Genomic DNA, 17,367 nt, shown 5'->3' on the forward strand with positions numbered 1-17,367 from the left:
ACCTTCCATCTTGGAGTCAATACTGTGTATTGGCTCCAAGGCAGAAGAGTGGTAAGGGTAGGCAATGGGGGTCAAGTGACTTGCCCAGGGTCACACAGCTGGGAAGTATCTGAGACCAGATTTGAACCTAGGACTTCCTGTCTCTAGGCCTGGCTCTCATTCCACTGAGCTACCCAGCTGCCCCCTATTGCTCATTTTTATATCATCTACACTTCCTCTTGTATCCCTTGGCCTACTTACACTATCATAGAGCTATCTCTTGTATCAAATAATTTTTTTAAACCCTTACCTTCCATCTTAGAATCAATATTAAGTATTGGTTCCAAGGCAGAAGAGCTGTTAGGGCTAGGCTATTGGGATTAAATGACTTGCTTAGGGTCACTCAGTTAGGAAGTATCTGAGGTCAGATTTGAACCTAGGACTTCCCATCTCTGGGCCTGGCTCTCTGTTATCTGGTTCAGTTATTCGCAGTTCATGATCATACATTATTGTTACTGTATACAAAGTTCTCCTGTTTCTGCTCATATATCATATATATATATGATATATATGCTCAAGACATCATATAAGTCTTCTCAGGTTTTTTTTGTGATCATCTTATTTGTCATTTCTTATGACACAGTAATGATTCCATTACAGTCATTTACCACAACTTGTTCAACCATTCCTGAATTGATGGACATCCTTTCTTATTTCATTTTCTCAATCCACTGCTGCATTCAGACTACTAGTTTATCTCTAAGGACCTTTTAGCATGGAGTCCTATGACGCAAGGATAAGAGAGAGAGATGTGCTATGGCGTTTTGCATTTTGGTAGAGGAAGAAAGTAAGTTGGTGTTGGGAACCCTCCTTTTGTTGTGGGTGGGGAGGAAGTAATTCGATAGACCAAACTTACAAATCCACATTTCAGCCCGGATGAAGATTTCACCTGAACAGCACTGCTACCCTGGGCTGGGAAGCCCACTCTGCTTCAGCTGCTCATTGCCTCTCTGCTGGTTGGGTGGGGACAAGCTGGACAAGCTGGACAAGCTGGAGCCAGAGGCTTCTCACTCCATTCAAGGGCATCCAGATAAAACGGAGAAGTCTATTTTAGGGGAAGATGACCCATCGCTTTCACATTATTTGTTTTTCAATGGCATATAAATTTTATTAAGTCTTGGAAACAGTGACATCACAAGTTGCTGCCTGGTTGCTGCCCACGTAGGGTGAACCACAAAGTGATTTGAGATCCATCTGCAAAATCATAGAAGTGAGAACCTAACCAAGAAAGTTAAAATAGCATAGCTGAGCCATTTTGCTATGAAAAGAAATGACAGAGTAAGTTTATTAGTCAGATATTTCCAGTGGCTCTTACCCTGCTTTGGGACATGAGAAGTCTTATATGCATTTTCTTTGGGTTTGGCTGTGTATCTATCCCTCAACTTTAGAGAATATGAGAACATGAACAGTAGAAAGTATATTGTAAATTGGATTTCTCTTAAACTAATTCTATTTTTCTGTTGATTTCAGATATAAAATTTGACGTGTTCCCAAAGAACTTTTTGACTAAATATATTAAAGTTATACTAATTCAGCACACGTGAAAAATTTTAAGGAAAATACCTTCTTGTAGGAATATTAATAATAATTCAGTAGATTGGTGACCTAATCCTTTTGGTTATTTTCTTCCTCCATAAGAGCAGATTATAATCCATCCCTGCCTTTCCAGCCTGTGTGGTTCTTGTCTGAGGTTTTTCATAAATCTTCCTAGGGAGTCAACTCAGCAAGTTGAAAGCTTTTCTCTAGATTTTTTTTTTAAAACTCTTACCTTCTATCTTAAAATCAATACTGTGTATTGGTTCCAAGGCAGAAGAACAGTAAGGGCTAGGCAGTGGGGATTTAAGTGGCTTGTGCAGGATCTGCCAGCTAGGAAGTATCTGAAGCTAAATTTGAATCCAAGACCTTCCATCTTTGGACCCGGCTGGCAACCCACCAAGCCACCTATCTATCCCCCTCTAGATCTTTTAATGTTTCACAGATACCAATGCTGCATTTGGACCATCCACTCTTAGTGTACGTTCACTCCACTCTCTTTTATGGTCATGCATGGCCTGGAAATCTTTTACATTACTTCTCACAATTCAAGGCATCATTGGTAATATGTTGTGACTTACTTCTAGCCACCAAGCATATTTCCATTATCTTTTGAGTTCCTCGAAATAAAAGACCTGAGATATGGTGTTGTCTTGCCACTCAGCCAATAAGCATTTATTAAGCATGTACCACACATCAGTCACTATGCTAAGAATTTGCTATAAAAAAGAAAGGCAAAAGATAGCTCCTACTCTCAGGAAGCTCACAGTCTAATGGAGCAATAACTCTTTCAACAGTAATAATAACACAGAAAATCGATTACTGAAAAAGTTGCTAAATAAGTAGGAGATTGTTTGGTATAGTAGATAGAGAGCACTAGACTCAAGAGTCAGGAAGACCTAGGTTCAAATCCCTCCTTAGACACTTAACTGGCTATATGATTATAAGCAACTCATTTAACTTCTCTTGGCTTCAATCCTTTATCTGTAAAATAAAGGAGATATATTGGTGACCTCAGGGCAACTAGATGGTACAATGGATAGAATGCCAGGCTTGGAGTCAGGAGGGTCTAGGGTCACATCTGGCCTCAAATATTTCCCAGCTGTGTGGCTCTGGGCAAGTCACTTAGCCCTGTTTGCCTAGCCCTTGCCCTTATGTCTGAGAGTTGTTACTAGGACAGAAGGTAAGTTTTTTTAAAAAAAAGAATCAATGACCTCTAAGATCCCTTTTATCTCAGAATCTACTATATGATCCTATATTCTTAGGATTAGTGGGAGGTAAGGGTGGTCAATGTCCAGTGAATTGCAATTTCATTATTCCTCAAGGGTATATAGTTCCCTTACACACTCATCTCTGTGCCTAGAATGCTCTCATTCCTACTTGCCTCTGCTTCTTAGGGTACTTAGTTCTTTTAAAGCTCAGTTCAAATGCTCCCTTCTACAGGAGGATTGTGTGTTGTTTTTTTTATATCTTTTATTTTTTAATTTTTTCTGTTACATGTAGAAACACTTTTTGACAGTTGTTTTTGACATTTTAAATTCAGATTTTCTCCCTCCCTCCCCTTCCAAACTGGCACCCCCAGCAGTGGATAGTCTGATATAAGTTATACCCAGACTTTCACTACATGAGGTCTTAACCAGCTGCTACTTACTAGTGCCTCCTTGCTTATATTGCCCTACATTTATTTTCCATAAACATATTTCAAGCATATGTATGTCTGTATATGTTGCACAAATCTCATCCTATGGAATATCAACTCCCCGAAGGCACAGACAATCCCATTTTTTTGTCCCCAGCATCTAGCACAGTATTGGCTCAGAGGTTCTTAATAAATGTTCATTATTCATGTTGATTAGATTGCTATCCTTTTTTTTTCTTTTTTTTTTTTTTAATTAAAAACCCTTACCTTCCGACTTGGAGTCAATACTGTGTATTGGCTCCAAGGCAGAAGAGTGGTAAAGGTAGGCAATGGGGGTCAAGTGACTTGCCCAGGGTCACACAGCTGGGAAGTGTCTGAGGCCGGATTTTGAACCTAGGACCTCCTGTCTCTAGGCCTGGCTCTCAATCCACTGAGCCACCCAGCTGCCCCCAATTGCTATCAGTTTAAAAGAAAGACTTAAATATTTTGGGGAGTTGTGGTTTTAAGAGTTCAAATGTGCTATGTAGCTTCTGCTTCCCCCACCTTCCTCTCCCTGTTTTCTCCATCTCTACCTGGTTAGCTGCTGGGTAATGAATTTTTTGGCCAGAATAACTCAATGAAACCATTGCAGGCTACATCAATTTATGTGAGGTGGAGATTCCATTTATTCATTTGTGTATACGTATGTGTACACACATATATACATACAGACACGGAGATACATTTACACAGAGACAAAGACAAGAGAAAGATGAGAAAATAGAAAGAGAAGGAAGAAGAGAGAGAGGGAGAGATATACTTATATATAAAAAGAGACAGGGAGGAGAGAGAAAAAGGAGAGATGAGAGAAAGAAGAGGAAAAGAGAGGAAGGGAGGGAAGGAAAGAAGGAAGGAAGGAAGGAAGGAAGGAAGGAAGGAAGGAAGGAAGGAAGGAAGGAAGGAAGGAAGGAAGGAAGGAAAATTATTTATATCTTTTGACCGTTTATTTTTTGGAAAATGTTTCTTAATATTTTAAATTTGAATCAGTTCCTTACATGTCTTAGAAATAAGGAACCTGACTAGGGCTCTTGGGATCTAATATCCCCCAGTTTCTCAATTCCAAAACCTTGTTCTCTCAAAGTAGCTAAATGCTCCAGTGGATAGAATGCCCAACTTGGAGTCAGGAAGACCTGAATTCAAACCTTACTCGTTGTATGATACAGAGCTAATCACATCACCTCTGTCTGCCTCAGTTTCCTCAAATGTAAAATGGGAATAATAGCATCTTCTGCCCAAGACTGTTACACAGACCAACTGAGATATTTGTAAAACACTTAGCACAGTGTCTGGCACACAATCGGTACTTAATAAATATTTGTTCTCTTCCCTCTTCCTTCCCTCCATGTATATGAGTGGGAAAGGGAAAGAATCAGAAAGGACTAAGCCCAGAGTACAAGGCTATTGCCTCCATATGCCCTAGATGCGCTCCTGGACTTTCATATGTCTATGTACCAGCAAAGCCTACGTAGGCTTTGAAGCTTCCCTATGCATAAAAGGAGGCAGTCCAATTTTGTGATCCTTCTAGTTCTAAATTCCATAACCTAAAGGTGGGAACAGAGACCACAGGAGGACAGGGGCCCCTTCAAAGGCCCTTCTCCTCCTTCCTCCACTTCCTTAGAGAAGATCCAGGAAGAGATTGACAGCATGGTGGGTCAAGAACGGCCTCCCTGCCTGGAAGACAGAGAGCGTCTACCCTACACGAATGCCGTCATCCATGAGATCCAACGCTTCATCAGTGTGTTGCCCATGAGTCTGCCCCACATTCTCACCCAGGACACCCACTTTCGTGGCCACTTCCTCCCCAAGGTACTCAGCTCAAATAGGTATCTCTCTGTGGAAGGTGGAGGAGTTCGTTTAAAGAGGGAAGGAGAGGGCTGCAAGAAGAGAGATTCAGTTGACAGTATGGTGGAGTCGGGCATCGCAGATCAGGATCCCAGACCTTCAGCATCCTGGCAGCTGGCCCCCCTTATGGTATCAGGTTGGCAGAGGGAAGGGAGAGAGCTTCGTGCTCTGATTCCAAGCCATCCCCCAAGCTCCACCTACTTTGAATGGGAGAACTTTAGTCCACCTCAAGTCCCAAACCAGTCTGGATCTGCCAGCTTACAATATCTACTCCCTCTCCCCAGGGCACCAACATTATTCCATTACTGATATCAGCACATCAGGACCCAACCCAGTTCAAGGACCCGGAAAACTTCAACCCAAACAACTTCCTGGATGACAAGGGAGCCTTCCAAAACAATGAAGCCTTCATGCCCTTTGCTCTAGGTTGGAACAGGGATTGGAATGGGTGATGGTGGCAATATGGTGGGGGTGGCGGGCAAGGACTGGAAAAAAAAAAACAAAGAACTAGATAAAGCACAAAAGCATCACTAGGGAAACGGAGTCACATAATCATCTAAATAATGTGACCTCTATGAACCGCAGTTTCCTCCGCTATAAAAGAAAGATGACATTTGTATCAGCTCACAGGAAGGTTTTGAGAAAACACTTTCAAAGTGTTTTATAAATGTGAGTGTTGTTATTATCAAAGGGGGGAAAGGGTTCAAACGTAAGTCGTGTGTGGCCCACATTGCATTTATTTCCACATGGGATTTCTAAACATATAGCCAGGGATCAAAGGGAGGTATTAATCAATACAATTTGCCAGCATAATAGGCAGGAGGGGAAGGGCAGGGAAGCTCCAAAGCATATCCAGGCACTGAAGTACCTTCCTCCAGCCTTGGGAGTACAGGACATATTAGATCAGAATTCCATCTATCCTCTTCCCTAAGTATGATCAAGGAGTACAAAGTACAAAATGAAGCCCCTTTCTGGGCCATAATCCCTCAAAGCAGGAAGGGTAGTCTTTAGTTTTAATCTGCCAGTTTGGTTCCTTTCCCACCAAAAGTTAGTTACACAAAAGACCATTATAAATAGTGAATAGCAAGTCACTCTGTTTATACAAGAAAATAGTAAGCAGAAACTAAAGAAGTCAATCAGATGAGAATATACCAGAAAATATAGAAAGTGAATATTCTCTCCCACCAAGATCAAGAGAGCTGGCAGGATGTCTCTCCTCTCCAAGCTTCCTGAACCAATTCTTCCCCTTACGTAAGCACACAGCATCACATCGTGTCAGCATTTTCCCTCCACTAGAAGAGTCTCGCACAAAATACTCGGAGCTCGGCTGGAAATCTAGGTTACAGAAATGTTCGTTCTGACCCTCTGGTTTGGCTGATGGAGAAGGGGACCCACAAAGTAATGTGGTTTGCCCACAGTCACAGAGGTGGCAGATGGCGGACAAGATAGAGAGCAGGGAGTGAAGATGAATCAGAGATCCGGAGGAAGAAGATCCTGGGGAGTAAGATGGGGAGGGACACTAAGAAGGGGCAGGCAGGCCGTGCCACTGACGGATGCTGCCTGGTGCCCACAGGAAAGCGCATCTGCCTGGGGGCAGGCCTGGCTCGCATGGAGATCTTCCTCTTCCTCACCACTATCCTCCAGCGCTTCACCCTGTGTCCAGTGAAGAAGCCCGAGGACATTGACCTGTCCCCCAAGTCCACAGGCATGGGCAACGTGTCCCCACCCTACGAGCTCCGTCTGAAGCCTCGCTGAGTCCCCACCATGGGGTATCTGTCACACACATCTACCCCCACCTCCCACCGGCTCTTGTGTCTTTCTTCCAATAAAACCCCAGAATTTGAGCAAAGAGCAGGTTGGTCATTGAGGGCTGGGAGAGGGAGGGGGCAGGAGTGGGGGTGGCGGAGAGGAGCGGCAGAATGCACGACTCTGAAGTGGCATCCAGGGCGCCCTCTCCTGCACCTGGGCCTCCCAAAGAAAGCAACCCCAGAGCAAAGTTCTCTCTGGGTTCAGAGTTATGAAGGGGCCGCATCCCATGAGCCCCCACTGGGGGGTTCACGTTCCCGAGTCATCCAGAGAATGTGATTAGTTCAAAGCAAAGGCACTGGATGAAATGGCATAAGAGAGCAACAAAGCACCCCCATAAGTCAGGGACGTCCATCCTCTCCCAAATACCCGCACCAACAGCACGAAGACTAGACGCCGGGAGGGGTAATGAAGGGGACCACATGTGGAAAGGCAGACACATGAGGAGTCCGTGGCCAGGGCCCACGTGCAGCCAACACACTTACCAGGGACCAAAGCCATCACGTGGTTTCTGCTGTGACTTCCCTTTGGCCAAGCCTGTAAGTGGAGGCTCTGCCATTTTTCTTCCGGCTACCTATCGGGTCTTTTCATGGGAAGGGCAGCTGGCCTTAGACTAGGGAAAGCAGCCTTCCCTCCTGGAAGAAAGCAGAGTTCTCTGAACTGCCCAAGTCTCAGCCCTAGGAACCAGCTTCCTCTGGGACGCAGACCAGCCCGGAGCGCTGAGGCACATGAAGTTGTCTCGGAGCAGACTTCCTCCAGCTAAGGAGGACCAGAGTCTTTATCAAAGATCCGTCTATCTGACTCACTTTAGTCTCTGTCGGTCTAGAATTCCCTTTGAAACATGTTTCTGGGAATCTTCATTCCAACAAACCACCCCAGTCTGCATGGATCTGGGGCACCAAAACTTATGCCAGCCTCTCCTTCGAACCCTCTATCCCAAATTCCTGACTCTCACACGCAAATGTAACTGGCAACAAGCCTGCCGGGTTGAAGATGTCTCTCATTCTCTCCAGGGGATATAAGCCCCTCCACTCCCCACCCAATAGCCAGAGCAGGTGTCATCCAAAGCACACCACGGCCCAAGGGCATGAAGGGGTCCAGGGGAGCAGGGGAGCCCCTCCTACCAACTCCTAGCCAGACAGAGGCCATAACACGCCCCGGCCTATAAAGATTCTAATCTACTAATAACTGTTGGAAGACCAAGGAAGCTCAGGTGCCGGACTCTCCCCCTTTCCATTAAGGGGCTCCTCTCAGCTCTGACCCCTTGCTTGAGTGAAGAAAAGCTTCAGTCTGAGGGGAAGCCTGACCACCTGAAGAAGAGAGGCAGGCTCTTTTGTCTCGCACTCTCCACTCCACGTGCCCCGAGAGAAATCACTCACAGCCTAGGTTTTGTCTCCTGTCTGGGCTCTTTGCAAAAGAGGAGTAGAAAGGGCCTCAGAGCACAATATAAATCAGGTAGAGGACAGCTATTTATTTCCTCCACACAAAAGAAATTTTCATCACAAAAGACTCTCATAAACACACTTCAGCAAAGACTTAAAAGTGATGCACAGTCGCTTATAACCACTTTATGCTCTCCCAAAAGGAAAATATTTATGATCAAGACATGAAGGAGAACTGATGAATGAGCAATTTATAGTTCATTCGCACCATCTTGAAGCCATTCTCTACAGCAGGGGTCAGCAACCTTTTTGCCTGTGAGAGCCATAAACGCCACATTTTTTAAAATGTAATTTCGTGAGAGCCGTACAGTGCTCCCAGTGCGGCTCCTGTAACAGCGCCTGAAAAAAATGGACTTTATGGCTCCTGCAGAAAGAGCCCTATCTGGCCCTCGAAAGAGCCAGATATGGCTCAAGAGCCATACATTGCTGACCCCTGTTCTACAGGCTCGTGCCTTCTGGTAAGCCTGGTCAGGGGTTAAGCTCCTTCCTTCTCTCCTGCTGCTACTCAGCTTTGGCCAAAGGACTCCGAATCTCCGGGCCTCTCAGACTCACTGAATTACCTTCAAAGCCAGACAACATTCATCTCAGAATCGCTGTGTCATCGTACATGCTCTGGGGTCAGAAGTACAAAGCTTCGGAAGCAGCCAGCAGCTCCCCAGACTCAGCTCGCCTTGCCCAGCCAAGTCTCTGCTCTCACTGACCCTGGCCAAGGGGAGGGAGGTTGACCTCTACCCTCCCTCTAAGAGAGCTGTGAAGAGTCGTGGCAGAATTTCAAGGTGGAAAGAGAAGGGATGAGTGAGTGGCAAATTTGCCAGCCACATTTTATCAACTTTTAGAAAAGATATTTACTAAAACATATGGTTGATCAGCAAGTAAATAAACATTTATTTACTAAGCACTTAGTAGGTGCCAGGAACGATGCTAAGAACGGTTGCCTCAAACTAGCAACTCACACACTCCCTGCACACACGCAGGGTCCCTGGGGGAGAGTGGGCTCAAACTTAAACTATAAAAGTAGTGAGGCGCACATGTTGGGAACCCTTGTGACAAGGGGTAGCTCAGAGTTCCTGGTCGTTAGGTGTCTTTTTCTCCTTCAGGGAAATCCTCCTGAAGTCCCCATTGGATACAACTCTTGGCGGAGATTCAGGGGTCTGTTCCTTTCTAGAATCCATAGCCATCATTCTCTCCATTAAGGAGAGGCGGTTGTTGCATTCCCTGGAGCTACTTCCTCCCTTGATTGGCTGGCTGCCTCTCTGTATTTGTCTTGGTCCGTGTTGGTCCTCATTGTGCCTCCCTTTGCTCTCAGCTGGATGACCAGATGCTTCCTGTCTCTTACTGGTCCAATCTCTCTGATATCATGGTCCAAGAGAGTATCACTCCAACCCCACTGCCCTCTGGTACAAGAAGCACAAGGGTTTCGCTCTTCAAGGAGTTCCCTAGTATGGAGTACTCTGCCCCCTCTACAAGACTGACTGCCATTGACATTTTCCAGCTCTTTAAAGCCTCTGTGAGTATAGTGAGTTAGCTTGTTTGGTCAACTGACCGGCTATTCCCACCTTGAATCAATCAGAGCTGTTCATACCTTGGAAAAGAACAAAAGGGCATGAACTGTCCTGGTAAGCCACTTAAAGTTTTATCATCCTGCAACACTAGCTTTATTATTAGTATTATTAATATTATTCATCTATTACAGTGATTCCCAAAGTGGGCGCCACTGCCCCCTGGTGGGTGCTGCAGCAATCCAGAGAGGTGGTGATGGCCACAGGTGCATTTATCTTTCCTATTAATTGCTATTAAAAATTTTTTAATTAATTTCCAGGGGGCTAAGTCATATTTTTTCTGGAAAGGGGGTGGCAGGCCAAAAACGTTTGGGAACCACTGATCTATTACATTACATTTATTGAAGAGAGAATGCTCTCTCCATCCTGTAGTCTCTCTCTCTATCTCTTTATTGGTCTCTGAAGCTGAGACAAAGCCTTCGGTCCTAGCAACAGAGTAAAAACCTCAAAGAATGTGGCCAAGTGTGAGGGGAGGCAGAAAGTCGAATTTCTGGCATTTCTTCCTTGATCTTGCTTCCTGTCTCTGTCCTGCCCGCAGGTTGACAATCAGAGCCCTCCACTCCAGGCATTGCCCCTTCTTTAATCTTCCCTTTTCTGACTCAGATCCTTGGGAGGGCTCCTTCCTAGCCAAGATAACAAGATACCAGGCCAAATACCACAGAGCAGTATAACCCACCCTCATTTGCTGTTGTCAAAGCAAATAGACCGGGTTACTCAATATTGTTTATATTTTTGTTAGTTAAAACAGACAGCTGTTTGGAAGCCAGTTGCCTTGTAAAGAGAACCATCTTTATAGGCCAAGTGTCCTGGTCTGACACAAAAAATCTGGGCTTACATAACCCCAGCCCTTTAGTTCTACCCCCTTCGAGTCTTCAGGGAGTACAATCGCTGCATTCTGGGGAGCTGATTCATCAGGGGGAGCTAAGATAATCGCCTCAGAGCATGTGCTATCCATTATATACACTCCATCAATGACCATAACAAGGCAGTAGATCTCCAGCCTTCCCCGACAAGATTCTAGGTCTTCTCCATCAATAAGTCGATCAACAAATGCTTTTTCTTGTGCAGTTATGCACATGTACTACTAGGAAGACCATGGGTTGACTCTGCTGAGCTCTCTGCTCAGGCCTCCAGGTCTCCAGCTCATTCACCAGCAGGCAATTACAAATCTCAAGCTCAGGGACCCTTTGAGGCTGGTCAGGTAGGTTTCCAGACTTCCTGCTGCCCGTCCAAATCATCCCTTCTAGTCCGCTGCCCATCCTTGAGCAGAGTGGACACTACCAAGGAAGTTACGATAGAGGCAGACTTGACACACAACCCTTTGTCACTCATAAAGGCTTTCTGCTTCCTGTTTGGGTGTATTGCTTCATGGATCATCAAGTGCTCCTTTACCTCAAGGATGTTGCTCACGTTCTTCCTGTCTCCTTCCAGGGATTGAAAAGTCTACAAAGGGTCAGCTGGGTAGCTCAGGGGAGTGAGAGCCAGGCCTAGAGATGGGAGGTTCTAGGTTCAAATCCAGCCTTAGACACTTCCCAGCTGTGTGACCCTGGGCAAGTCACTTGACCCCCATTGCCTACCCTTACCACTCTTCTGCCTTGGAACCAATACACTGAAGTTAAGGGTTTAAAAAAAAAGTCAATATATACAAGTTCTAAAGACTCCCTGAGGGCCAACTCTCCAGGTAAGCATCATCTTCCTTTGAACACGTCAAGGTCTCTCACTTGAGCCATCTGGAGCTACAGTCACCAATTTCTCACCAGCTCCAGAGTTATCTCTTTGGATAAGCACCCAAAGTCATCTTCTGGATCTCTTGTGTTCCTTCAACATTGTGCTTTGGTAGCACCCACCATTTTCAGGTATTTCAGGTCAGAACAATTACAGGCTGCTATAGAACTGCATTCTGTAACTCCAGTTTCTACCCCTCTCTCAATGGCAGCATCTGGGACTTTTACAGGTTGCACCCCCATTTCTGGCCCCGCATCATTTAACACGGGCCCCCAGCATGCTCTCACTGCCAGTCTTCCAAGGACAGCCAAGGCAGAAATGAGGAGCGCCATGATGCAAAGGCACGCTCTCTGGAGACAAAAGGGAAGGGTTTAAAAATAATAGTAAATGTTGAACTCGTCATAGGCGGGTACCCTTGCCCATCTCTGGTGGTCAACTAAGCATTGGTCAAAATGGAAATCAGCAGACTACTGACTTCCTTTACTAGAAACTGAGCTCCAGACACGCAGCTTCTTTTTCTTTTTTTGAAACCTTTACCTTTTGTCTTAGAATCCATACTAAGAATCAGGTCCAAGGCAGAAGAGCAGTCAGGGCTGGGCAATGGGGGTAAAGTGACTTGCCCAGGGTCACACAGCTAGAAATGTCCGAGTCCAGATTTGGACCCCGGGCCTCCTGTCTCCAGGCCTGGCTCTCTAGTCACTGAGTCACCCAGCTGCCCCGCAAACACAGCTTCTTAACCTTTCAGCGACAGGACATTTTAAAAGCCAACAACTCCCCATTTGGGCATGGAATCGAGTCTCGCTGTCATCAAACCTTTTACTGGCAAATGAAAGCAGCTTCTTCGTATAAAATTGCTCCAAAGCTCTTTAGCCTGGCACCAATATGCAAAGCAAGGCGCGTTCTTGCCTCTCCACAAACACGGCATCATTTTCCAGGCCTCTGACCACCTTTCAAGCTTCCCACCTGGACAGTCTCCAGAGGGTGCCAAAGGGCTCAGCTCAGGTCGCCGCTTCTCCCATCCTTCTGTTTTCAGATCTTCTTGACCGAATAACTCTGAGGGAGATCACTGACTGAGTGATTAATTAGGATTTTTTTTATTAATTAGATTAATGAGGAAGGCACAGGCTGGGTCTTTGCCAGTTCTTGATAACACTCGAGAAGCTCTGCCGATGTGGCCAGTCTTCACGCTCAGTATCCATTCCCTGCCAAAGGCCTGGATGACCCACGGATTAGACAGACAGGCCGGGAGATCAGGCCCTTATTCGCTGGTCTTTCGTTGGCCTTTCTCTAGGCTCTGCCAGTCTTTTTCCAAGTAGGACGAGATCATTCAGATGTGTCCATCCCCCCAGGTGGGACCCACGACAGGAAAACGGCCGAGGCCTTCCTGTGCCCACAGTGCTACCGGCCTTTGTCTTCCTGTCTTCCTCTGCCATTAGGGATCCCACGATGCCTGCTTTGGGAACACAACAGTAAAATCCATAGCTACCTGGCCAGTGTCCGGACTTCTCATCTGTCTTAGTCATTTTAGTGGTCGCCTGGATAAATCCATGACCTCCCCAGCCCTTCTCAGCCACCCCACTCGAAGGGAAGCCTGTGGACCGGAGGACTTTTTTTTTTTTTTAAACCCTCACCTTCCATCTTGGAATCAATACTGTGTATTGTCTCATAGGTGGAAGAGTAGTAAGGGTGGGCAATGGAGGTCAAGTGACTTGCCCAGGGTCACACAGCTGGGAAGTGTCTGAGGCCAGATTTGAACCTAGGACCTCCCATCTCTAGGCCTGACTCTCATTCCACTGAGCTACCCAGCTGCCCCCAGGAGAACTTTTTAAGGGTGCTATGGATGGCCAGTTCCTTCGCTGCTTCTGAGGTCTTCTTCTCAAAACAGATCATTTTCTGAGACTGTTCCCTAAAAGGTGAAGAGTTCTGGAAGTAGATTCCATGCATGGGCAGACCCCACATCCCAGTCATACAATAAAAAGTCCATTGCACTTCCCAGCTGTGTGACCCTGGGCAAGTCACTTGACCCCCATGGCCCACCCTTACCACTCTTCCACCTAGGAGCCAATACACAGAAGTTAAGGGTTTAAAAAAATTAAAAAAAAAAAAAGTCCATTGGACCTCACCAAGGATCATCCTCAGATGCTCCTTCCATTCCTCATACACTGGGGAGTCCCCAAAGCCAAACCTCCACCCTTAACATGGGAGCGCCCCCTCCTAATGATCTCCAACTTGTCCTGTCTGCAGTCTCATTTATACGTAGCTTTTTACATGCTGCCTCCTCCATCGGACAGAGAACTCCTTGAGGTGGAGCAGTGGAGGGAGCTGGAGAAAGAAATGGCAAACCCCTTTCTCCAGCCCATTTGCCAAGTGCTTTGCAAATATTATTACGTATTCTCACACGCCTAAGAAATAAGTGCTATTAGCCCCATTTTGCAGATAAGGAAACTGAGGCAAACGGTGTTTAAGTGACTTAAACAGAGCTGCTACCTGAAGCCACAGATGAACTCAGAACTGACTCTGGGATGATTTCACCCCTTGGCTGCCTCCATGAGCACAAGCGAATATCTAGCTTAGCAAGAAGATCTCTTCCAACCACGGCCCCAGCTATGACAATGAACGTGGCAAAGAGCAGATTTTTTTTCTTCTTGTTCAGTCATTTCAGTCATCTCCGATTCTTCATGACTCCATTTGAGGTTTTCTTGGCAAAGATCCTGGAGTGGTTGGCCCTTTCCTTCTCCGGCTTATTTGACAGATGAGGAAACGGAGGCAAATGAGGCTAAGTGACTTGCCCAGGGTCACGCAGCTACTCTGTGTCTGAAGCTGGATTTGAATTCAGGAAGTAAAGTCTTCCTGGCCCCCTGTTCACTCTAGTGCACAGGCTAGCTACCCAGAAGAATAGCCTGGATAATCAGAAAAGGCAGAGCAGAAAGTGCAAATTCAAACAAAGTTTAAAAGGTTTTGCCAGGGGCAGCTGGGTAGCTCAGTGGAGTGAGAGTCAGGCCTAGAGATGGGAGGTCCTAGGTTCAAATCCAGCCTCAGACACTTCCCAGCTGTGTGACCCTGGGCAAGTCACTTGACCCCCATGGCCCACCCTTACCACTCTTCCACCTATGAGCCAATACACCGAAGTACAAGGGTTTAAAGGAAAAAAAAAAAAAAAAGGTTTTGCCTAAAGCAGAAAGAGGGTGAGGTGAGGGGAAAATATATGTGTATGTATTTGCATCCAATAGGAACAGGGTCTATGCCTGGACCTGTGAGTTCCTCGGCCTGGGGAACTCCCAGAAAAGGAAACTCCCTCCATGGGTGCAGGATCAGCACCTTCTCTGCCTCTCATTGTCTTAGAGAGTTGCATAAAGCACTGAGACGCTAAGCAATTTGCCCGGCATCACACAGCCAACAAGTCTACCCAATATCACTGATAAAAATCTGATACCCAATAGGGAGAGGAGTAGCTCTGAGTTCCTCAGAGCTGGGGGAGCCCTGAGAGGCTGAATGACTCTCCCAAGGGCACCAGGGCCCAAAGGTGGCACCATGGCTTTATAGAGCACAAGCCTGGAAGCAGGGAGACTCGCCTTCCTGAGAGACCTTGAGCAAGTCACCTAACCTTGTCGGCCTCAGGGTCTTCCTCTGGAAAATGGAAAACGTACGGGTATCTTTGCCAAGAGGACCCCAAATGGGATCCCAAAGAGTCACACACAAAGGAGCCACCACAAAAAGGACCAGCAACCTTATATGTGTTATGGGCAGGACTTGAACACGGGTCTTCTTCCCTTCGAGGCCTCTCTACCCTCTAGCCACTTCCCGCTATGCTACCCACCAAATGAGAACAGGCTCCAAATGATGAATAAGAAAGAGAAATCCGCATTTAAAAGGGCTCTAAGATTTCCCCTCACCTAGAGTAAAACGGCAAAGACGCCCAACAAATGGAGCCGGTCAGTGCCGGAGGGCCTGTGGGGGGAAGGGCAGGCCCGGCGGCCGCTCTGGCGTGCTGACCAGAAGGCTGACGTGGCGGCAGAAAAACACGTCCCTAAACTGTGGGCAACCCCTGACCCGGCCGTCTGGCCGCCGTGGCCCGAGCACGGCTCAGGGAGGCCCTGCGGGGTCGTGCCTGGCTCACACCCTCCGTGGAGCCAGGAAGAGCCCCTGAACTGCCCTAAACGTCCCCGAGATCTCGGCAGCGACGGGCCGTTTAAAGAGTGGCCGGTCCGGGGCCTCCTCCGGGGAAGAGCCCGCAAAGAGAAGCGCCGAAGCCACCGCGCACGGCACGGCCGGATCACGCCCTGCTTCTCGCCTCCGAAAACTGGGGGCCCGTGTGGAGCTTCTGGGGGAGGCGGGGGAGGGAGGCGGCGGGTGCAGACACCGGAAGAGTAAACGTGGGAATGAGCGTGGTCTCCGCGAAAACAGGGAAGACACAATTTATGTACATACACGCATAGACATGCACATACACATATGCATGCACCCGCACATATACACATACATGTGTATGTGTGTACACATACATATTGTGTACATGTACGTGTGCACATGTGTGCACATCTAAATATGTGTGCGTGTACATGTATGCATGCATGTACATGTACACTCGTGTGTGTATGCATGTGTGCGTGTGTGTATACGTGTACATGTACATATATGCATATACATATACTTTATTTTTTTTGGCCAGGTCTACGGGGCAGGGTAAGGAGGAGATGAGCGGGCTGAGGATTTTCCTGTAAACCACTAAACAAATTATTCATTTAAAGAGAGAGAAGAGGGGAAATTACACTAGAATGAGCTGGGGGGGGGGGGGGGCAGCTCTAAAGAGCCGGGAAGGATTCCCAGAAAGACGCGGTCAAAAACGTTCCGAGCACCCGTTGCCAGGCGCGGGGCTGCCCTCGTTTTGCCAGTGCCATGATTGAAAAGAAAAAAAGAAAAACAAAGAGCCGCGCTCCGTATCTGCCGGCTCTTCCTCTCGTTCGGATCTCTCAGTGGCGTCGGGCTGCCCCGAGCCCTGGACACAGGAGCAGCTCATCCGGCACGAGAACGGAGGGAGAGACGGGCGCCCGCCGCCCCCCCATCCAGAGCAGGAGGGGGCTGGGACGCTTTCTTGTCCAACCCGCGCCCCATTTTACAGAGGAGGCTGAAGTCCGCGGCCGCGAAGGGACCTTCCCAAAGAAGCACGAATCCTTCCCGGGGAGGATCTGAACCCGAGCCCTCTATCTAGAGAATTCGGAAAGTGAGGAGGGTGACCTACAGGGGCTACCCTGCTGTGGAGCGAGTGAAGCAGGAACACCGCGTTTTTGCTGGCTTCGCCCTCCCTCTTGTGGCCCGAAGGAATGTTGCACCCTGCTGAGAGGCGTCCGTGTCTCCAACACCAGCTTGAGAAAAGCGCCCCCTGCTGACCAACTCAGATATTGCATCCTGATTGGATTCAAACCCCCTCCCAGATTTCTACCCAAGTCCCAGCGCCACAGGCAAGGATCTAAGTTGTTGCTTGTTGTTCAGTCCTGTCTACTTCTTTATGACCCCATCTGGGGTTTTCTTTTTTCTTCCTCTTCTCTTCTCTTCCTTTCCTTTCCTTTCCTTTCTTTTTCTTTTTCTTTTCTTTTTCTCTTCTCTTCTCTTCCTTTCCTTTCCTTTCTTTTTCTTTTTCTTTTCTTTTTTCTCTTTTCTTCTCTTCTTTTCTTTTCTTTTTCTTTTTTCTTTTCTTTTTTTCTCTTCTCTTCTCTTCCTTTCCTTTCTTTTTCTTTTTTCTTTT

At 47.0% G+C, this 17,367-nt stretch overlaps 1 protein-coding gene across 1 annotated transcript in view; it reads left to right on the forward strand.

Moving 5' to 3' along the window:
• Window positions 1-5,799, forward strand: part of LOC123240878 (cytochrome P450 2F2-like) — a 73,126-nt gene extending 67,327 nt beyond the window's left edge. The window contains exons 2-3 of the mRNA XM_044668590.1: window positions 4,869-5,056; window positions 5,377-5,799. Coding sequence (XP_044524525.1) covers window positions 4,869-5,056; window positions 5,377-5,544 — 356 coding nt within the window. The 3' untranslated portion in view covers window positions 5,545-5,799. The remainder of the gene's footprint in view (window positions 1-4,868; window positions 5,057-5,376) is intronic.
• Window positions 5,800-17,367: the final 11,568 nt, after the last annotated feature.

This window comes from Gracilinanus agilis, chromosome 3 (genome assembly GCF_016433145.1).
Source record: "Gracilinanus agilis isolate LMUSP501 chromosome 3, AgileGrace, whole genome shotgun sequence".
NCBI lineage: Eukaryota > Metazoa > Chordata > Mammalia > Didelphimorphia > Didelphidae > Gracilinanus > Gracilinanus agilis.